This window comes from Tiliqua scincoides, chromosome 5 (assembly GCF_035046505.1).
Source record: "Tiliqua scincoides isolate rTilSci1 chromosome 5, rTilSci1.hap2, whole genome shotgun sequence".
In the NCBI taxonomy this organism is placed as follows: Eukaryota; Metazoa; Chordata; class Lepidosauria; order Squamata; family Scincidae; genus Tiliqua; species Tiliqua scincoides.
Window position 1 is genome coordinate 119094436 of NC_089825.1, and position 18038 is coordinate 119112473.

Below are 18038 nucleotides of genomic sequence, written 5' to 3' on the forward strand. Positions count from 1 at the left end.
CCGTTTAGCTAGTACAGTTGATCCATACACCTGTCTCTCGTAATAGTTGTGCACAGTCTGCATTATTTATACAGTAACAGTTGGATTTTATGATTGAAGATGGCTTGTATCCAAGGAAGGTGAATCTTGACGAAGCACCATGGAAATGAATGAAACTTCAATGAATTATATCTAAAATGTCCCATTGATTTCAATGATTCTTAGTCACAAACTCACTTTCTTTGAATACAACCACTTGGATTTTCCTCACAGTCAGTTGCTCTGAAACTAGAAAAGCTCCTGAAGTTTTTCATGTTACTACATACACATGGCAATGTGTTGTGTGTGTGGATCATCTTTCCCTGCAGTTTCCTTGTGGACAATCCTGTGAACTATAGCTGGATTCCCAGTAATTGCTGTTCATAGGATTGTTTATAAGCAGTCATTGTGGATGAAACATTTGCACAACAATTTTTTGTATGTATGCAGACACAATAAACACTCCAGGAATCATTGTTTGGCTACAAACTGCTTTGTTGAATGCTGGATTCATAATGGTCAATCAAATTGTTTTTCCCAAATAACTTTAGGAAAAACAGCAGCAGATCCTCTGTGTTCAAGTGGATAACCTGCATGAGGAGGTGAGCAGCAGCGGTAACAGGGTTTTTTTGTTTGTTTTTTAAAAGATGAAATCAGCCATGTCAACATGTAAATGGGACAACTTGAGGAAATGCAAGAAAATGACGTGTGTGGTTCAGCTGAGGAAGTGTCTGCTTTTTCTGCATTTGTGGCATGAGGCTACAAGAGAGATCTTGCTGCCAAATGCAGAGTGTAATAGAAAGGAATAATCTTCTATTACATAAACAGTCACTTTACACATGATGATGTTTCATACAAGAAGTTGCATGTGTCTGACCACTATACCATCACATGTGAGGAATATACATTGTTTATTTCACTGCACATAGATAGTGCAGGAGCCCTCCCCCATCAGTATCTGTCTCCATTTCCTCATTCAGCTGGAAAATAAACTTGCTAAAAGCCTAGTTGATATAGCTAATTGGTTCAGCATAAAGGGAAACAATAATACTAACAGTTGAATTTTTCTTGTAGAACAAGAAGCTGCTCCTGGAAAAAGAAAGTTCTAAGCGTAAAATCAAAGAGCTATTTACAGAGAAGGCCAAAATGCAGGTACTAGTGAATTGAAGATCACATACCATTTACTTAAAATGTTGGTGTTAAACTAATTTAGCAAATGTTTATTGTATGTTATGTTTGTAATATAAATGTTTATTGTTGTTTGGACTTGTTGCTAAATTTTTGTAATTAGGAGTTATTTGTATTTCTGTTTCTTTGTTGCAGTTCCAACTTTGTGAATATGAAAGTCTTATCTCTTGCAAAGATACAGAACTCAATGAGGTATAAGCTATACAGAAAAAAATGCCCAATTGAAAATGTGAAATTAAAGCTTTGTGATGAAGCTGAGAATCCTGGGAATTCCTGTTTTGGTAGATTTGGTGGCATTGTGAAAGGTAGTAGAAGCAGCTATGACTGTAGGATGACAAGGTCTCAAGTTGTACATAACATCAATCAGAGGTAGATTTCTTGTTACACAACGAGCACCCTGAGTTTAACAAAAGGTTATCTTATAAACTTCCATACTGGTGAGTTCAATTGACAATTTACTGAGGAATAGTTGATGCTATAGCAGTCAGTCATTTGCAACATCTATTCTCTGTAAGGATGACCATTTTTACATTCCATTTTTCAACCTATAGTCCCCCAAATAGCCAACATAAATAAAAACATGAAAACTGAAACAAGAATATAAAAGAGCAGCAATACAAGAATGAAATTACAGCAGGTAATCTCATTTCAATCTGAAAAAGGCTATTTGCATTTGTTGCATATGTACCATGATAAACTACTACATAGTAAATTATGTGTAAGGTTGTCATCCAATTAAAGAAGTTGGTTAATTGTATGAATTTTAGTTGATGAGCCAATTGATTACATTTGCATATGGGTTAAAACAATAGTTCTGAATTAAAAAGTGGATTTCCTTTGTTTTTAGATTATACATGTCCCAGTCATGTGCATCATCTTAGCAGAGCACAATATAGAGAGTGAAAAAATGGGATGAAAATATAAATAAAAGGCATTCCCTCTTATGTGAGAGAAAATGAGAAATACCTCTTCTCAGATAGTGTTTTTGCCACCTGAAGTTTTCATATGTACTTGAATTAAAAATCATTCATATTTTTAAAATCTGCTACCTGCTGCACCCATTGTGGTTGAATAAAATTTTTTTAATTGATAAATGTAATAAATTACTTGATTAAATGTCGCAGCCCTATTTGTGCAAATTTCTGAAGGTTTTTATGTGTAATACATTCTTCCTCCAACAACAGAGAACATGGAGAACAGAAGATAATGATTTTTTTTTTTAAGAAGCTTTGCTTCTGGGATCACTAGGTGTCACTGCAATCTCATGGCTAGGCAAAGCTTGGTTATCAAACAAATCATACATTTAAAAAACATGGGTCAGTGACAGAGGTTTCTATAATTCACTCTTTACTTTGATATGGGACTGAAGCTGCAATCTTATGCATACTTACCTGGAAGTAAGAAGTACAGTACAGTACGTATTAAGAATTCTGAGTGGACAGGTATAGGATTTCAGTGTCAGTTACTCCTTTATTTCCTTAGTTTTGGTAATTTTTTGTTTACAGAAAGTGAAACAAACTAAAGAGTTGACAGTGGCTCTGGATGAGTATCAAATGGTGGTACAGGTAAGGGGAATATATTTGGGACCAGCAGAAGCCTCCCCAGAGTGCCAGATGCATTATAAAGTTTGCATAGGTTGTATCCATAGTCATTACTAGTCATTAGTAATTTCTAATGAAATGAATGTGGCTTTCATAAGTTTCATTGAATTCAGTTGTGCTTAGTAATGACTCACTTTGTATACAACATCATTTGATTTTGCTTGGGGTGTACAAATGTAGTTCTTTCTGTGTTCACAAAATCACATGTCAGAATTGGCAGCACAATATGTAACAACTTCCCACCAGATCAGGGGGTGGGCTCTTAGGATGTACAGCACCCCAAATGTGCTTTCTTCAGTTTATGGGAGGTACCTTAAAGGCCTGTCTCAGGGAGGATGTGTGTACACTTCTGACAAGGGTGGTGGGCTGTCATGCACCAGGTTCTCTTTGTTATCTTCATCTAGGAATTGAAACTGGAAGTTAGCAGACTTCAAGATCAGCTGTGCCAATCCTACAAAGACCGAGAAATGTAAGTGTTAGCCCAATTAGTTGTGCTTTTTCTCTATTGGGGAGGAGACTATCCAGAGTGAGTTATTTATTTATTTATAGAATTTATATCCCCCCTTTCTGTCCCAGTAAAGGGCACTCAAGGTGGCTTACAAAAGAAATCATATAAAAGCATAAAATGAAACATAGTTTCATTTTTAAAATAAAACATTTAAAAACAATAAAACTTGGAACCCAAAATTAAAATAAATAAATAAAAATAATAAAAAAGCATGCCCCCTTGTGTCAGCATTAAGACTTCTTTAAATAAAAAGGTCTTAAGCTTCCACCAAAAGGATTCTAAAGAGGGAGCTGTTCTCAGTTCTAGGGGGAGGGAGTTCCACAGACGGGGAGCCACCACCAAGAAGGTCCTTTTTCTTGCCGCCATCCCCCTCACCTCCACTGGTGGCAGCACAGTCAGAAGGGCCCCCTCTGATGACCTGAGAGGATGGGTCGGGTTGTACGAAAGGGTTGTATGTATTGTATTTGTATGTTCAAATACCCTGAACCTGAGCCATATAGGGCTTTAAAAGTTAAAACTAGCACTTTGAATTTAGCCCAGAAACGAACTGGCAGCCAGCATAGCCACCGAAACAGCAGCCTGACTGAGTCGAACCAGTGAGCCCCAGCAACCACACGGGTGGCTACATTCTGCACTAATTGTATTTTCCAGACCTTCTTCAGAGGCAGCACCACGTACAGCGTGTTGCAGTAGTCTAATCTGGATGTCACTAGGGCATGGGTCACTGTGACCAGGTCTGAACGACTCAGGTATGGTCGCAGCTGTCAAATCAGCCGAAGCTGAGCAAAGGCTCCCCTGGCCACAGCCGACACCTGGGAATTCAGGAGCAGCTGCAGATCCAGGATCATCCCCAAGCTGCAGACTTGCTCCTTCAGAGGAAGTGCAACCACATTCAGAGCAGGACGGTAGTCCAGTATCCGAGTCTTGAACTTCTGGACCAGGAGAAGCTCTATCTTATCAGGATTCAATTTCAGCTTGTTCGCCCACATCCAGCTCCCAACAGTCTCTAGACAGCAGTCCAGAACTTTGACTGCCTCCTTGGAATCAGGAGGAAAGGAGAGAAAGAGCTGGGTGTCATCAGCATATTGATGGCACCCTATCCCTAACCTCCGGATGACCTCTCCCAGTGGCTTCTTGTAGATGTTAAACAGCATGGGGGACAGAATGGAGCCTTGCAGCACCCCAAACCTAAGAGGCCAAGATGCCGAACAAGCATCCCCCAACACCACCTTCTGGGATCTGTCAGCCAGGAAAGAGCGGAACCACTGCAGGACAGTGCCTCTAAAGCCCCAACTCAGCCAACCGACCCAGCAGGACACTATGGTCGATGATGTCGAAGGCCACTGAGAGGTCCAGCAGGACTAACAGGAACACATTCTCCCTGTCCATTCCCCAGTGCAGGTCATCCACTGTTGTGTCACAGCTCCTCCCCACTGGGTATCGTGCCCGCTTAAGGCTAGTTAGTTTCCCTTTGTTAACTCACCAGGGCAGTAAGCACACATCAGAGTCAGGTCCCAGTCCAGTAAATGCAGATTGCCAAATCACAGTCCAAAGTCAATATGCCGGGTCACAGTCCAAGGTCAAAGTCCAGGTAAGCTAGTTAGTCAATGCAAGGTGCCAAATCAGAGTCCAGAAACGATATGCCAGGTCACAGTCCAAGGTCAGATGCCAGTTAGTTATGTCTCCTTCAAACATTCACTCCTCCTACAACCCACAATCCTTTCTATCTCAGGTGCTCCTTATAGCCTGAGGGATCTCCTTGCCTCTAGTGGCTGCAGCTGTGCAGCACATCTCTTGCAGAAAGGCCTGGCCTTAACACTTAAAGGGGCCACTGCAGACACCACACTCTCCTCACCACACCACACTGCAGACACCACACTCCTCACCAGATCTTCCATGGTTCCCATACATCCACCAAGGCAGTCTCTGTCCCAAAACCTGGCCTGAAGCCAGACTGAAAAGGATCCAGATAATCCAGCTTCATCCAAGACCTTCTGGAGCTGGGATCCCACCACCTGCTTGATCACCTTGCCCAGAAATGGAATATTAGAGACTGGCCGGAAGTTGTTCAAGTTAGTAGGATCCAGGGAGAGTTTCTTTAGGAGGGGGCAAACCACCACCTACTTCAAGGTCGGTGGCAGTACTATCTCCCTCAGAGAAGAATTCACCACCCTCCTTGTCCACTTGGCAAGTTCCCCCCCCCCCCCCCCGCAGATCTAATTAGCCATGCTGGACAAGGGTTGAGCAGGCAAAAAGATGATCTCCAGAGAATCCTGTCCACATCCTCAGGTTCTACAAACTGGAGAGAATCCCACAAGATAGGGTAGACAGATGTCCCAGGGACATCACTAGGTACTGCTAACGTGGCGTCCAAGTCGTACAGGATCTGATTGACTTTGTCTGTCTGCGAAGTACTTAGCGAACTCATCACAGCGAGCCTCCGTGTGCTCCTCCCCATCAGTAGGAGGGGTGAGATGGAGTAGGCCACGAACCACATGGAAGAGCTCAGCCAGATGGTTCTCCTCGTATGCGATGGCAGCAGGAAAAATATGATCTTTTAACTGCTGCTGCTGCCCTAGAATAGGCTCCGAGATGGACTCTGGCCTCGTGTGTGGTTAGCCTCAGCACAAGTCTTTCGCCACCATCGTTTCATTGTACACAAGTTCTCAGAAAACCAAGGAGCTGCTCTTACTCTGCGGTTGGGCAGAGGCTGCTCAGAAGTGATCTCATCCAGGGCCCTGGTCATCTCCTCATTCCAGAGATCAACCAGGATGCCAGGTGAGTCGACAGCTCTGGCAACAGGAAAGTCCCCCAGAGCCCTCAGGAATCCATCCGGATCCTCAACCTTCTGGGGCAGACCATACAATGTGGCCTCCTGCTGCTGAAGCAAGTGGCTGCAATAAGCTTAAATTCCACCAGGAAATGATCTGTCCATGACAAAGGAGTTATCTTAATCTCCTCCACACCCAGATCACCATCAACCTGCCCAGCAGTAAACACCAGGTCCAGCATGTGTCCCACATCATGTGTTGGGACAGATAGAGAATATCTGTCTCAGAGAATGACCCATGGTTGCCATGGGCGGCCATGAAGTCCTGAGCCTCAGCCGTCCTGGGGGCCTTAGCATGGATGTTGAAGCCCCCCAGCACTAATAGGCGAGGGCACTCCAACACCACGCTTGAGATCACTCCAGTCTACTCAGGCAGGGAGACTGTTGGGCAGTACGGCCTACTCATCCAGCCAGGTTTCCATGATGCATGCCAGGTCAGTGCCCTCATCCAGGATTAAATCTGTTGTCTTCTCCCACTTGTTCTTGAGGCAGGGCTTAAATAAGTTTGAGAAGTTTTTTTTGCTTTCAGAGGGAAGAAGCCCCCCACCCTTTTCAATCCTGGCTGATTACCAAAACAGAACATCTTTTCAGATCATCTCCCCATTAAACTATTCTTCAGTTACTTTGATCAAGATTTTTTCCCTCCTTTTCCAAGCACTTTCTTAGTTAAACCAGCAAGAGAGTTTGACAATCTCACTCATTTTGTTTTCCATCAGCTTCCTCATCATTCCAAGCAGTCAGGTTCCTCAACTAGGTGGTTTCTGATTTATCATGAGGTTGGGGAAGGTTCAAATATGCTTCCCAACTTTAGTGTCTCCCAACTTCTAGGAGACTTCTGTGCTTCTGCTGCGTTGCACACAGGGTTCCTTAATGATCCAAAAGTCTTCAGAGAGATGCTGTACCTCTGTCTTTCCCAGGATTGTTATAGAGATGGACCTTGGTTTGCAGCTTATTTGCATAACTCTATGGAGTTTAGCACAACTGGTTTTTTCTTAATTGAGCTGGGTCACAAAACGGAACTCAGACTCCACCTGTATAACCTAAGTATCCACAGATTTTTCTATCTCAAAGCTGATGAGAAGGCTCTTTAAATTAAAGGAAAACTGTTGTTTAATGCCAGAGAGGGCATTGATGGCTGACAATCCATCAATCATTCTCTCTGCAGGCTTTACTCCTCCCTTCCCCCTGAGCATGTGAAAGTAGTCTAAATGGCAGCGATTATCACCTCCATTCTTTCCCCCTCATTGATCACCATCTCCTAGTGAAGCTCCTGGAGACAGACTGATTGTGTGATTACAAAAGTCAGCAAGGCTGTTTTTAAATCACCTGAGGAAAGAGACTTTGTTTTTTAAATTGATTTGCTATAGTTTGTTTTTTTTGCCATCCAGTTCTTGGAATCCTCCTGTATAATGAGTCTCAACCTGTATACCCCACATGCAACTACAGTACCCATTGTTTACATTATTTAAATATCTACACTCTGTATTCCTAATATTGGTAATTACATTACATAACTAACATAAGAACATAAGAACAGCCCCACTGGATCAGGCCATAGGCCCATCTAGTCCAGCTTCCTGTATCTCACAGCGGCCCACCAAATGCCCCAGGGAGCACACCAGATAACAAGAGACCTCATCCTGGTGCCCTCCCTTGCATCTGGCATTCTGACATAACCCATTTCTAAAATCAGGAGGTTGCGCATACACATCATGGTTTGTACCCCATAATGGATTTTTCCTCCAGAAACTTGTCCAATCCCCTTTTAAAGGCGTCTAGGCTAGACGCCAGCACCACATCCTGTGGCAAGGAGTTCCACAGACCGACCACATGCTGAGTAACGAAATATTTTCTTTTGTCTGTCCTAACCCGCCCAACACTCAATTTTAGTGGATCTCCCCTGGTTCTGGTATTATGTGAGAGTGTAAAGAGCATCTCCCTATCCACTCTGTCCATCTCCTGCATAATTTTGTATGTCTCAATCATGTCCCCCCTCAGGCGTCTCTTTTCTAGGCTGAAGAGGCCCAAATGCCATAGCCTTTCCTCATAAGGAAAGTGCCCCAGCCCCATAATCATCTTAGTCACTCTCTTTTGCGCCTTTTCCATTTCCACTATGTCCTTTTTGAGATGCGGCGACCAGAACTGGACACAATACTCCAGGTGTGGCCTTACCATCGATTTGTACAACGGCATTATAATATTAGCTGTTTTGTTCTCAATACCTTTTCTAATGATCCCAAGCATAGAACTGGCCTTCTTTACTGCCGCCGCACATTGGGTCGACACTTTCATCACCTGTCCACCACCACCCCAAGATCTCTCTCCTGATCTGTCACAGACAGCTCAGAACCCATCAGCCTACCTGAGTTATGAGCATCCAAGTTATGGATGTCCCAGTTATGGATGGCCACATCAGCACTTTCTCACAGGTGTAATCCATCCGTTGTGGTGGTTTAGTGCATACGCGAAAGTGCTGAGCTGGCTGTTTCGATTTACATTTGGTCTGACTTCCAGAAAACATCTGGTACGTATCTTGGGCAATATCTGTATTGATATTTTCTATCCATAACTGGGTAGAATTCTACATACAATATATGTGTTCATAAAGTTTAGAGAACAATGAAAATATTTCTGTTTTCATTTTCCCCTTCATGTTTTTCTAGTGGTAGTCCTGATTCAGTACCAGTAGCCTATTCTCCCATCTCCACATAACTGAGAACCAGGGATGTTCTAAGACCTCCTAGGTGAGGCCAAATACTGACCCCACCTAGGAATGCACCAGTCTCTGCTTCCCTTCCCCCCATTCCCTGGACTGGAAGAGGTAGTGGTGAAGAATGTTCTCTTCTGCTCTGTCCCCTTCTTCCTTTTCCAGTTCAGGGAGTAGGAAGAGGAGGAGGAGCAGTGGAGGTGGGTGGGAATATAAAGATGGCTGTTCCCTGCCAACCTGCTTCCTGAAGCAATGATTCAGTTGGTCTTAAGGATGGACCGGCCCTGTGGGTAGCCTTATATTAGAGATTGGCCTTTCTATTTTGAAGAAAGCGTGTACAGCACTAATTATAAACGATAGAGGAAACATGCAATTCAGCTCTGGAGAAATAGTATGTATAATATTTAAATACCTTTTTTAAATAAGAAAGAAAGGCATCCTAAAAGGACCATGAAAATAGCTGGCTGTAGAGATGCAGAAAGGGAGTAGATCTGACCATGTTCACCATTCACCATGGTTACAGAAGTGCTTCAGTTTTTCTGTTGTCTAACCAAACTTGCTGTGCTTAAATCTAAGCCTTTTGCATTGGTAGAAACTTGGGGGAATTTTCTGCACATACCTAATGCCTCATGGATCAAAATATTTGTCCTACAATGGAATACTGACAAGTGCCTGGAATCAGTTTCCATGATGGTGTTTCCTAAGAGCAGCAAGTCCTTAATTCTCAAAACTAAAAATTCAAAAAACTAAAAGGGCTGATCCTTTTTAGTTGAACTTTGTGCAGAGGGCACTGCATATTAAAATTCTTTAAGACTTTCATTGTTCAAGGATTCTTTTGACCCCAGGTGCAAGAGGAAAGTGTTAAAATGTGCTAGACCCTCCTTTCACCACACACAGAACACCATTCCCTTGTCTGGAACATGCTATCTTTGACATGGGGTGAAAAGTACAAAGCAGACATTGGGTTACTGAGTCAAAGACCAACTGTTAACTGGTAGATTCCCATCAGCTTTGAATGAAAGAAATGACAATATGTATCTGGCCAAAATGTAGTATTTGGGGAGGGTATCTAGTTCTGATGGGCAGAGTCACAGGACTTCTTTGTGCCTTTTGCAGTAGTTTCTAACATCCTATTGATTTTCTAAACACTTCAATATTTCTGTATGAAGATGACCCATCAAAAAAATAAATGCACTTCTGTTTTTCCCCTCAACTCAATACACTCACTTATTGTGAAAGTTGTGAGAACTGTCTCTTTGATGCAGGTTGCCAACAGATCCTCCAGAAAACACAGACACATGTTTACAAGTCCCTGCACAGTCACTTTGCACGGAGATTGAAGAAACACAGAAAGTAAGAAGCAGCCATAAGTATTGCTTTTTGGGGTGTTATGACATTGTTCAAACCTTAAAGGGGAAGCAGGTCAGGACTCACTACAGATACCCTACATCAGGGGTGCTCAATAGGTGGATCACGATCTACCGGTAGATCGCGAGGCAAAATGAGTAGATCGCGGAGTGCCGACGACCCCCCCCTTCAGGTGCCTCTGGGAGGAAACGCCGGGAGTAAGGCCCATTGTACTCAATGGGGCTTACTCCCAGGTAAGTGTGGCTAGGATTGCAGCCTCACAGCCTAATCCTAGGCATGTCTACTCAGGAGTAAGTCCTGTTATACTCAGTGGGGCTCAAGGTACACCAACATACATTGTACACATAAATGTTATATGTTATGATGGCGCAAACATTGTAAAAAAAACTCTGGTAGATCTCCGGGCCTTGCTGGGTTTCAAAGTAGCTCTCGAGCCAAAAAAGTGTGAGCACCCCTGCCCTACATTCTTGGGTTGGTGCTAACTGTGCAGGGCAACACATTTGTTTTGTCTGAACATAAAATTAATTTTTAATGCAATTTTCACATTAGTTCCAATCAAGCACCAGTGCCAAATCCCCCAGGCCCCCCCCATAGGAATAACTTTGCTGAAAGAAAGAAGTGTTGTTTGCATCCTTTTCCCTGACAATACAATTCAGTGACACCAGGCTAACAAATAAATGCTTAAAAAGCAAATAGAAATTTCTGAAACAGCAGAGCAGTGCAGGGGAAGAGGAATAATTGTACTGCATTTTTTTTTTAAGCTAAAGTTGGGTGGTCACCCCGGTACTGTTAGCGCACACTTATTTTTAATTGTAAAATAGGAATCTATAGAGTGATGTATGCATTGGGAATGTGAATTTTTGCTCATCATGAGTGATATTGTGCAGGCGATATTAAGTACTGGCCCCTGATACTCTCATACAGCCGTCACGATTAACCGCACATGTGCTAGCTGAAAGAAAATAGCTTTTTCCCAGCAACAATATTGCAGTTTGAGGGCTGGGGCTAAACCAATATCTGCAACAGAGAGAAGTCATCTAGACTCCAAACCAGTGGTGTAGCTAAGGAGGTGCAGGGGGTAGCAGTTGCACTGGGCAACAAGCTTTAGAGGAGCAACAAACTGAGCTTGACACTATTGGCCAAAATTGTGAAAAAAATTGGTATGTATGAATAATACCATCATGTTATATATCATTGGAAAGGTAATTTAATGCAGAATGCAATGAAAGAAACCCCACTGGAATATCTGTATGCTATCAAAAGTTATGGCCAATTAACCAGAAAATGAAAACGCAACTGCCTTATGGAACAAAGAGTGCATTTTCTTAACTCAAAACTGACCCATGAGATTGATTGTTCTGAGAACCAATGAGATGTTGTTATGATACAGCATGGAACCAATAAGGTGTTAATATGAGTCAGCTCTCATTTCCATGTATTATTACACAGCTACTCCTGCTAACTGGTAAACAGGCACTTTTTCAAGTGGTGCTCCTCTTATATTTAGCAGGGGGAGAATAACCATCCCTCTTCACCCCAGCACAGTGTCTCTAACCAATAAGGGGCACACTTTTTACTTATTTACTTAATTAAATTTGATTTTGTTGTGGAGCGGGGGGCTACAAAATCTTTGATCCCAGGTAGCATATAGATGCCTTAGCTATGCCACTGGCTGGGGGAGAGGTCACAGTTCAAGTGGGTGGTGAACTGATGGGGGGAGGAGGCAGGAGGAAGAGGTTTTCCCCCAATTTGCACTTTTTAGAAAGCCTGGGTGTGATGTCACTTCTGGTTGGGGACATCACTTCCAGGGCATCATTTTGAGCTCTGCACTGGGCTACACGTTCAATAGCTACGCCACTGCTCCAAACAACATTTATTGAGCTTTGAACTAATAAATCCTTCCTATCTTCAATAGGAATTAGGTGAGGAATTTGGTCTCCCTAGCCCTTTGTGTGGAATGTTGCCTTATTTAATGGCATATCCAGTGGACCCAGGGGAGCTCAGAACTTTGGAAAAAGAACTGGTAAGTGTAGAAAACATAAAGACAAGGTTTTCTTTTCATTCCTGAGAAAATGACTGCTGCATTTGAGCTGCCAATATTGTGTAAAACTAGGCTACATACCAGACTCTATTTTAAACATTGGCTCCTGCTTTCTTTGTAACAATGAAACAGTCCCAACAGCTGATGTGACCAACCTATTCCCTTTCCATTCTGCCCAGCACATACCTTTGCTAGACCTTCTCTAAGAGTGCAATTTTCAGATTGCAATACTCGGGAGCTGGTGCAGGAGACCTGCGCCAGCTCAGTACAAACATGCCTGGAAAGCACATTTGTACCAACTTGGTACAGGCTGCACTGGCTCAAGGACGTGCGCCAGCCTTTCAGCAACATATCCCATCCCTATACTAGCAGAGGCAGGTAGATTTGTGCCAGGCAGCTCAGGTGGTGGAAGAAGGTGGTAGGAGGACATTCTGGGGGTGGGCAGGGGGTGTTTCTGAGCAGGTGAGGACAAAACAGGCGGTGGATCAGGCCTAGGAGAGGGGTGTGGGATTGGTGGCAGAAATGTATCTTAACTCCTGCCCAGGGCAGCCCTATATGGGCTGTTTGGATTTGTGCCAGCTAAATAGTGCAAATGGACAGCCCCATAGAGCAGGTTGGGGTGTTACACAGGCAAGGGGAAAAAAAACCGGAGGTGACCTCCAGCCTGCTTCTAACCTGCGTAGGATACACTGCAGGCTATGCAGCCTGGCTGTTCTGGTGCAGGTTAGGACTGGGCTGTAATTTACTCAACTTCCTATTTATGATCTAAAGGATGTTTCTGATAATCTGAGTATTATCCTCCTCTGAACTCCAGTTTTCATAGTCTTGTCAAGACATATTTGAATACCAAGGACTCAGTATGGGCTCATTGTAACCCCTCCCTCCTTCTCTCAATCCAGGAACTGGGGCGATCAGGGGCAGATAGTACCAGAGCATTACCACAAAGAACATGTAGTTTGTCTCACCCATGCTTTGTGATGGATGCTAAACTAACACTGAAGAATCAGGAATGCAACCAACAGCAACAATATCCTGCTTCAGAGATGATGGGAAGGTATGAACAAATGAGCTCACACTGATAGCTTGCAGGATACCTGGGACCTCCGTCTTCCATTTGCACTGCCTCTCTATGTAATAAAAAGAGTCTTGTGACACCTTAGATATCAACAGATTTAATATGGAATAAGCTTCATGGCCTAGACTAGATCCATGAAAACTTTTGCTACAGTAAATCTTTAGATATCACAAGACTCTTTTCTGCATATGCATAATAGACTTAAAATGGCTTCCCCTCTGGAATTATTTTTCTGTTTGATTTATAACAGGAATATTGCCTACACTAGCAGTGGTTCTCAAACTTTGGGTCTGGGACTTACTAGTGGGTTGTAACCCAATTTTTGGTGGTTTGCAAAACTGACAGGGCAGATATTAACAGTATTTATATACTGCTTTTCTACAAAAAAGTTCACAAAGCAGTTTACAGACAAAATCAAATACCAATTAAATGGCTCCCTGTCTCCAAAAGGCTCACACAGATGCAGGAATACCCTAGCAGCCACTAGAAGACACTCTGCTGGGGGGAAAAGGGATAGTTACTGCCCCCTGCTAAATATAAAAGGAACACTACTTGAAAAAGTGCGTTTTGCCCAGTCAGCAGTGAGTTTGGAATCATCAGTACACTTGGCTCCCTCATGTGTACTGCTAAAACCAGATCATTCAAGAACAAGTTATAAAGTATCAGACCCAATACAGACCCCTTGGGAGACCCTACTTCTGCTTCCCTCTACTGTGAAAATTACTCATTTATTCCAAATCTCTGCTTCCTCTTCTTTAACCAGTCACCAATCCATTAAAGGATAAGTTCTCTAATCCTATTACTGCCAAGTTTACTTAATAGTCTTTTGAGAAGACTTTGGGTGCAAGCCTCTCCTGTGCTGGAACAGGCAAGCCAAGAGACTTGCGCTGTATCCAGTGCAAGACAGTAGCCAGAAGTGGCTTAGCCAGAGGCAAAGGGAAACTTTTCCCCTTGCCCCTGGGTAAGGGCTGCTGGCCCCCATGGGTCTCCTTGGACTTGTGCCACCTCTGGAAGTGGGGAAAGTCCAAAGAGAGTGGAGCTGCTTGAAGCTGGTCCGTTCTCCCCGGGAATGGGGGTTGGGATCTGGCATAACTGCCAGATCCCAGTCCTGCCTTCCACTCCTCACCTGCCCGCACCTGGGGCCACCCACCATCTGCCCTCCCCCCACCCAGAAATGCCTCCCTCCCCTTTCCTCCCTGCTACCTACCTTTGTGGCTTGCGTCAGCCGAGCCTGGCCGATGCAAGCCTCAGAGAGGAAGCTGACGTGGAGAGGTGCGTCAGCTTTCACAGGCCTGCACCTCTTGGCGCAAACGTGCTTCATTTCATTTTTTGGATGCTTTTTGAAAGTCCAAAAATGCAGTGTCAATTGCATCCAGTTGACACTGCATTTTTGGACTTTCAAAAAGTTGGCCCTGAGGCATCTGGTGGGCCACTGAAATGCAGGGAGCTGGATTAGGTAGGTCCTTGGCCTGATCCAGTTGGGCTCTTCTTATGTTCTTGATGTCTATGTACATGCTTGTTGACACTATCATTCTAAAAATTGGGTCCTGGTGTTAAAAAGTTTGAGAAGCACTGTTCTAGAGTTCTTTGACAATCTGTTAGGACCCACCAGAAGTGATGTCATTAACCTGAAAGTGATGTCATGGCTGGAAGCAACACCATCAATTTAGGCTTCAAACCTAAGCCACAATCAGCCAAAGGTCCCATTACACAGCATGCTCATGCTGTTATTTTGCATAGCTCAGAATTAAGACATTCCAGCTCGGAAGTCAAAGCAGACTTGGATTCTTCTCCAACCACAGTGGAGACCTGCCACTTCCAGTGTCCCATCTTCCCACCTATTCAGGGCAAAACACCGTGCCTTTCTCCCACCAGGAGCCTGTCCTGCCCAGCAGCTCTGTATCTTGTATTTTCAGCTCAGCCACCATTGAAAATACAGAGCTAGGTGCTCCATGACCCACCTGAAATTTGCTCATGACCTACTTAGTGGGTCCCAAATCAGTCTGAGAAATGCTGCTTTAGAACAGAGACCCACTAAACAGAGCTCTTGTCCCTTAAGGATGGTAGGCAGGGGGACTGCAGTGGTGCAATCTCCAGGATCTCACTTCTGCCAGGGAAAGAGGGAGTTCTAGCTTACCTGAAGCCAGCACCAGCCTCCTGGAGGTGTGGGGAGCCCCACAGACATCTCCACAGGGCTCCTCAAGCCTAGAAAATAAATAAAAATAATGATCGGAAGCCACGTCTGTTTTCCTATTGCAAAGCCAGAAGCGTCTTCTGATTGCTATTTTTGAGGCAGAGGTGTATGCAGGACTCCCCCCCCCCCCCCAGAGGCCGGCGCTAGCTTCAGGTAAGCCAGAAACCCTCCCTCTTTCCCTGGCAGCAACATGATCCTGGGGTCGCGTTGCTACAATCTTGCCAATCCTGCAGAGACTTAAGTAGTTCTCCTAAGGAGGACTTTAGGAACTACTGCTCCAAGGTTAGCGAGGCAGAACATACCTTTGCAGAAACCATGCTGATTCTCCTTCCACAAGACCAGTTCTTATGTATACTTAATATTGTGTTTAATTATGATGTCCACTGTGGACATTAACTGGCTGACCTGTCATTTCCCAGATTCCTCTTGACTCTTTTTAAATATCTGTGCTACATTGGCTACCTTCTAGTCTTGTGGCACAGAGCCTGATTTAGAGGATATCTAACATTTTTGTTAGATCAACAATTTCACATTTGAGTTCCTTAAGAACTCTCGGATGGATGCCATCTGGATTCAGTGATGTGTTAATTTTTAATTTGTCAAAACATTACAGCCTCATCCCTTGTCATTTCTATGTGACAGTTATTCAGACTCCTTCTCGCCAAAGTCAGTTCAGGCTTGGGTAGCTGCTCTACATCTTCTGTAGCAAAGACAGATACAAAGAATTCACTCCTCTGCAGTATCCATATCCTCTTTAATCTTCCCTTTTAATATCTTGTTATCTAACAGTCCAGTTGTCTCCCTGGCAGGTTTCCTGCTTTTGATGTATTTAGAGAAGTTTTTATTGCTTTCCCTGATGTTTTTAGTCATACACTCATTTTTTTTCACATCCCTTATTGTCAGCTTACACATATTTTGCCAGAGTTTGTTCTTTTTCATTCTCATCGGGCAAGACTTTCATTTCCTGAAGGAAACCTTTTTGCCTTTATAGACAAATAGGCCACCTCCTCAACCCAGTGGTGCCTTTGCTACTTAGTGATAAGCATTCTTGTTGAGTTTTCTCTGATAATGTAGCTTTTAAATATCTATTTGATCCTCCTGACCTTCCCTTTCAGCTTCCTGTTTATTAGTCCCCTCATTTTTGAGAAACCTCTTTTTTTAAAGTCCAAAGCCTGTTGGACTTCCTGAGAAACTTTCCAGTTACATATATACTGAACTATTGGGTGCTGCTCCCTATTGGTTCAACTCCTTTAGCAGGACTCCTATCTGATGGCATACTAGCATAATCCCTCACACAGAGAGTTTAAGTATTAATTTCAATAGACCAGTAAGGCAATTAATTGAAGATGAACTATATGGTACACACTTGGAACAGAAGTTTTTTGCATGGCTTTCAGGGCTGCCTGCAGCTATGGTATATTCATACCACTTTGGCTGCAATCCTATCCACACTTTCCTGAGAGTAAGCCCCACTGAACATAACAGGACTTACTTCTGAGTAGACATGCATAGGCTTGTACCCTTTTCCTAGTTTAGTTCTATCAAATTTTTATGAAAAATGTGTCTTGGGACCTAAATGATACTAGTCCTAGAGTTCTATTTTTGTTATTAAAAGCCAATGGAAGCTTCCTCCCCCCACCCTGAACACCAGTGTAGGGGTGCTGCAGTTGGGACTACAACCATGGCAGGGGCATAGTACTTAAGTCTACCTATCTCCCCACTATTTCCAAAAAATACCCCCAAATCCTGAAGTTAAACATTTTTATTTAACATCTAGTTTGGTCCTATACTGGATATGTTGTAACAGAGTGAAAGCAGCCCTACAGTAATGGGATATTTCATTTTAGGCCTTCAGTTCCCAACTTCTGTACAATAAATGCCAGGTAGCAATGCAAAGATTTGATTATTACTATCACAACATGTGAAAATGCTTGGATGTGGTTGGCTGTTGCAGGAGCCCTGAAGCAGCCTTTCAGGAACATGCTTTAGTTCCAGTACATAGAGAGCTAATCCCAGTTGGTGGAAAAAGGCCGTATGACAACTGGTTTGGAATCCTAATTGAAAGGTGAGCAACCGCTGCAATTTTCTGTCTTATCCCTGCCAAAAACTGAACTGGTGAAGAATGTTAATTGCAGCTCACTGTTACCCAGCAGAACTCCTTGGATGGTAACTTAGAGGCAGTTGAAGAAGTCTTTTACCATATGAATCTTTGGTTTTGTGCCCATATACTCCCAGCTATTGGAATATACCTTAATCTCAGAAATTGTCAGTGCCAAAACTAAAATCTAGAACATGGGAGATCATTTAAGTGCAAGCAGATTGCCTTTCCTGTACTACTGAATAACTGCAACTAGCTCCACCCATTTGGCATTAAGCATAAAGGGTTATACAATAGGGCACCTATAGATTGCCTCATTGAAAGCTTAAACAGTGTTTTGCCTGAGAGGCATAATGTGTTCCTATGCAGAGCTTATGTCCACCTTCCTTGAAGCCCAATCCTGACCGCTC

The 18038-nt window shown here is 43.4% G+C and overlaps 1 protein-coding gene across 1 annotated transcript in view; it reads left to right on the forward strand.

The window, feature by feature from the left end:
* KASH5 (KASH domain containing 5) overlaps positions 1–18038 on the forward strand; it is a 28777-nt gene that overhangs the window by 9579 nt on the left and 1160 nt on the right. Inside the window, exons 6-14 of the mRNA XM_066630338.1 lie at positions 570–620; positions 1093–1170; positions 1342–1398; positions 2712–2771; positions 3212–3276; positions 10118–10205; positions 12136–12243; positions 13161–13315; positions 17485–17595. Of these exons, the coding sequence (XP_066486435.1) occupies positions 570–620; positions 1093–1170; positions 1342–1398; positions 2712–2771; positions 3212–3276; positions 10118–10205; positions 12136–12243; positions 13161–13315; positions 17485–17595 (773 nt within the window). The remainder of the gene's footprint in view (positions 1–569; positions 621–1092; positions 1171–1341; positions 1399–2711; positions 2772–3211; positions 3277–10117; positions 10206–12135; positions 12244–13160; positions 13316–17484; positions 17596–18038) is intronic.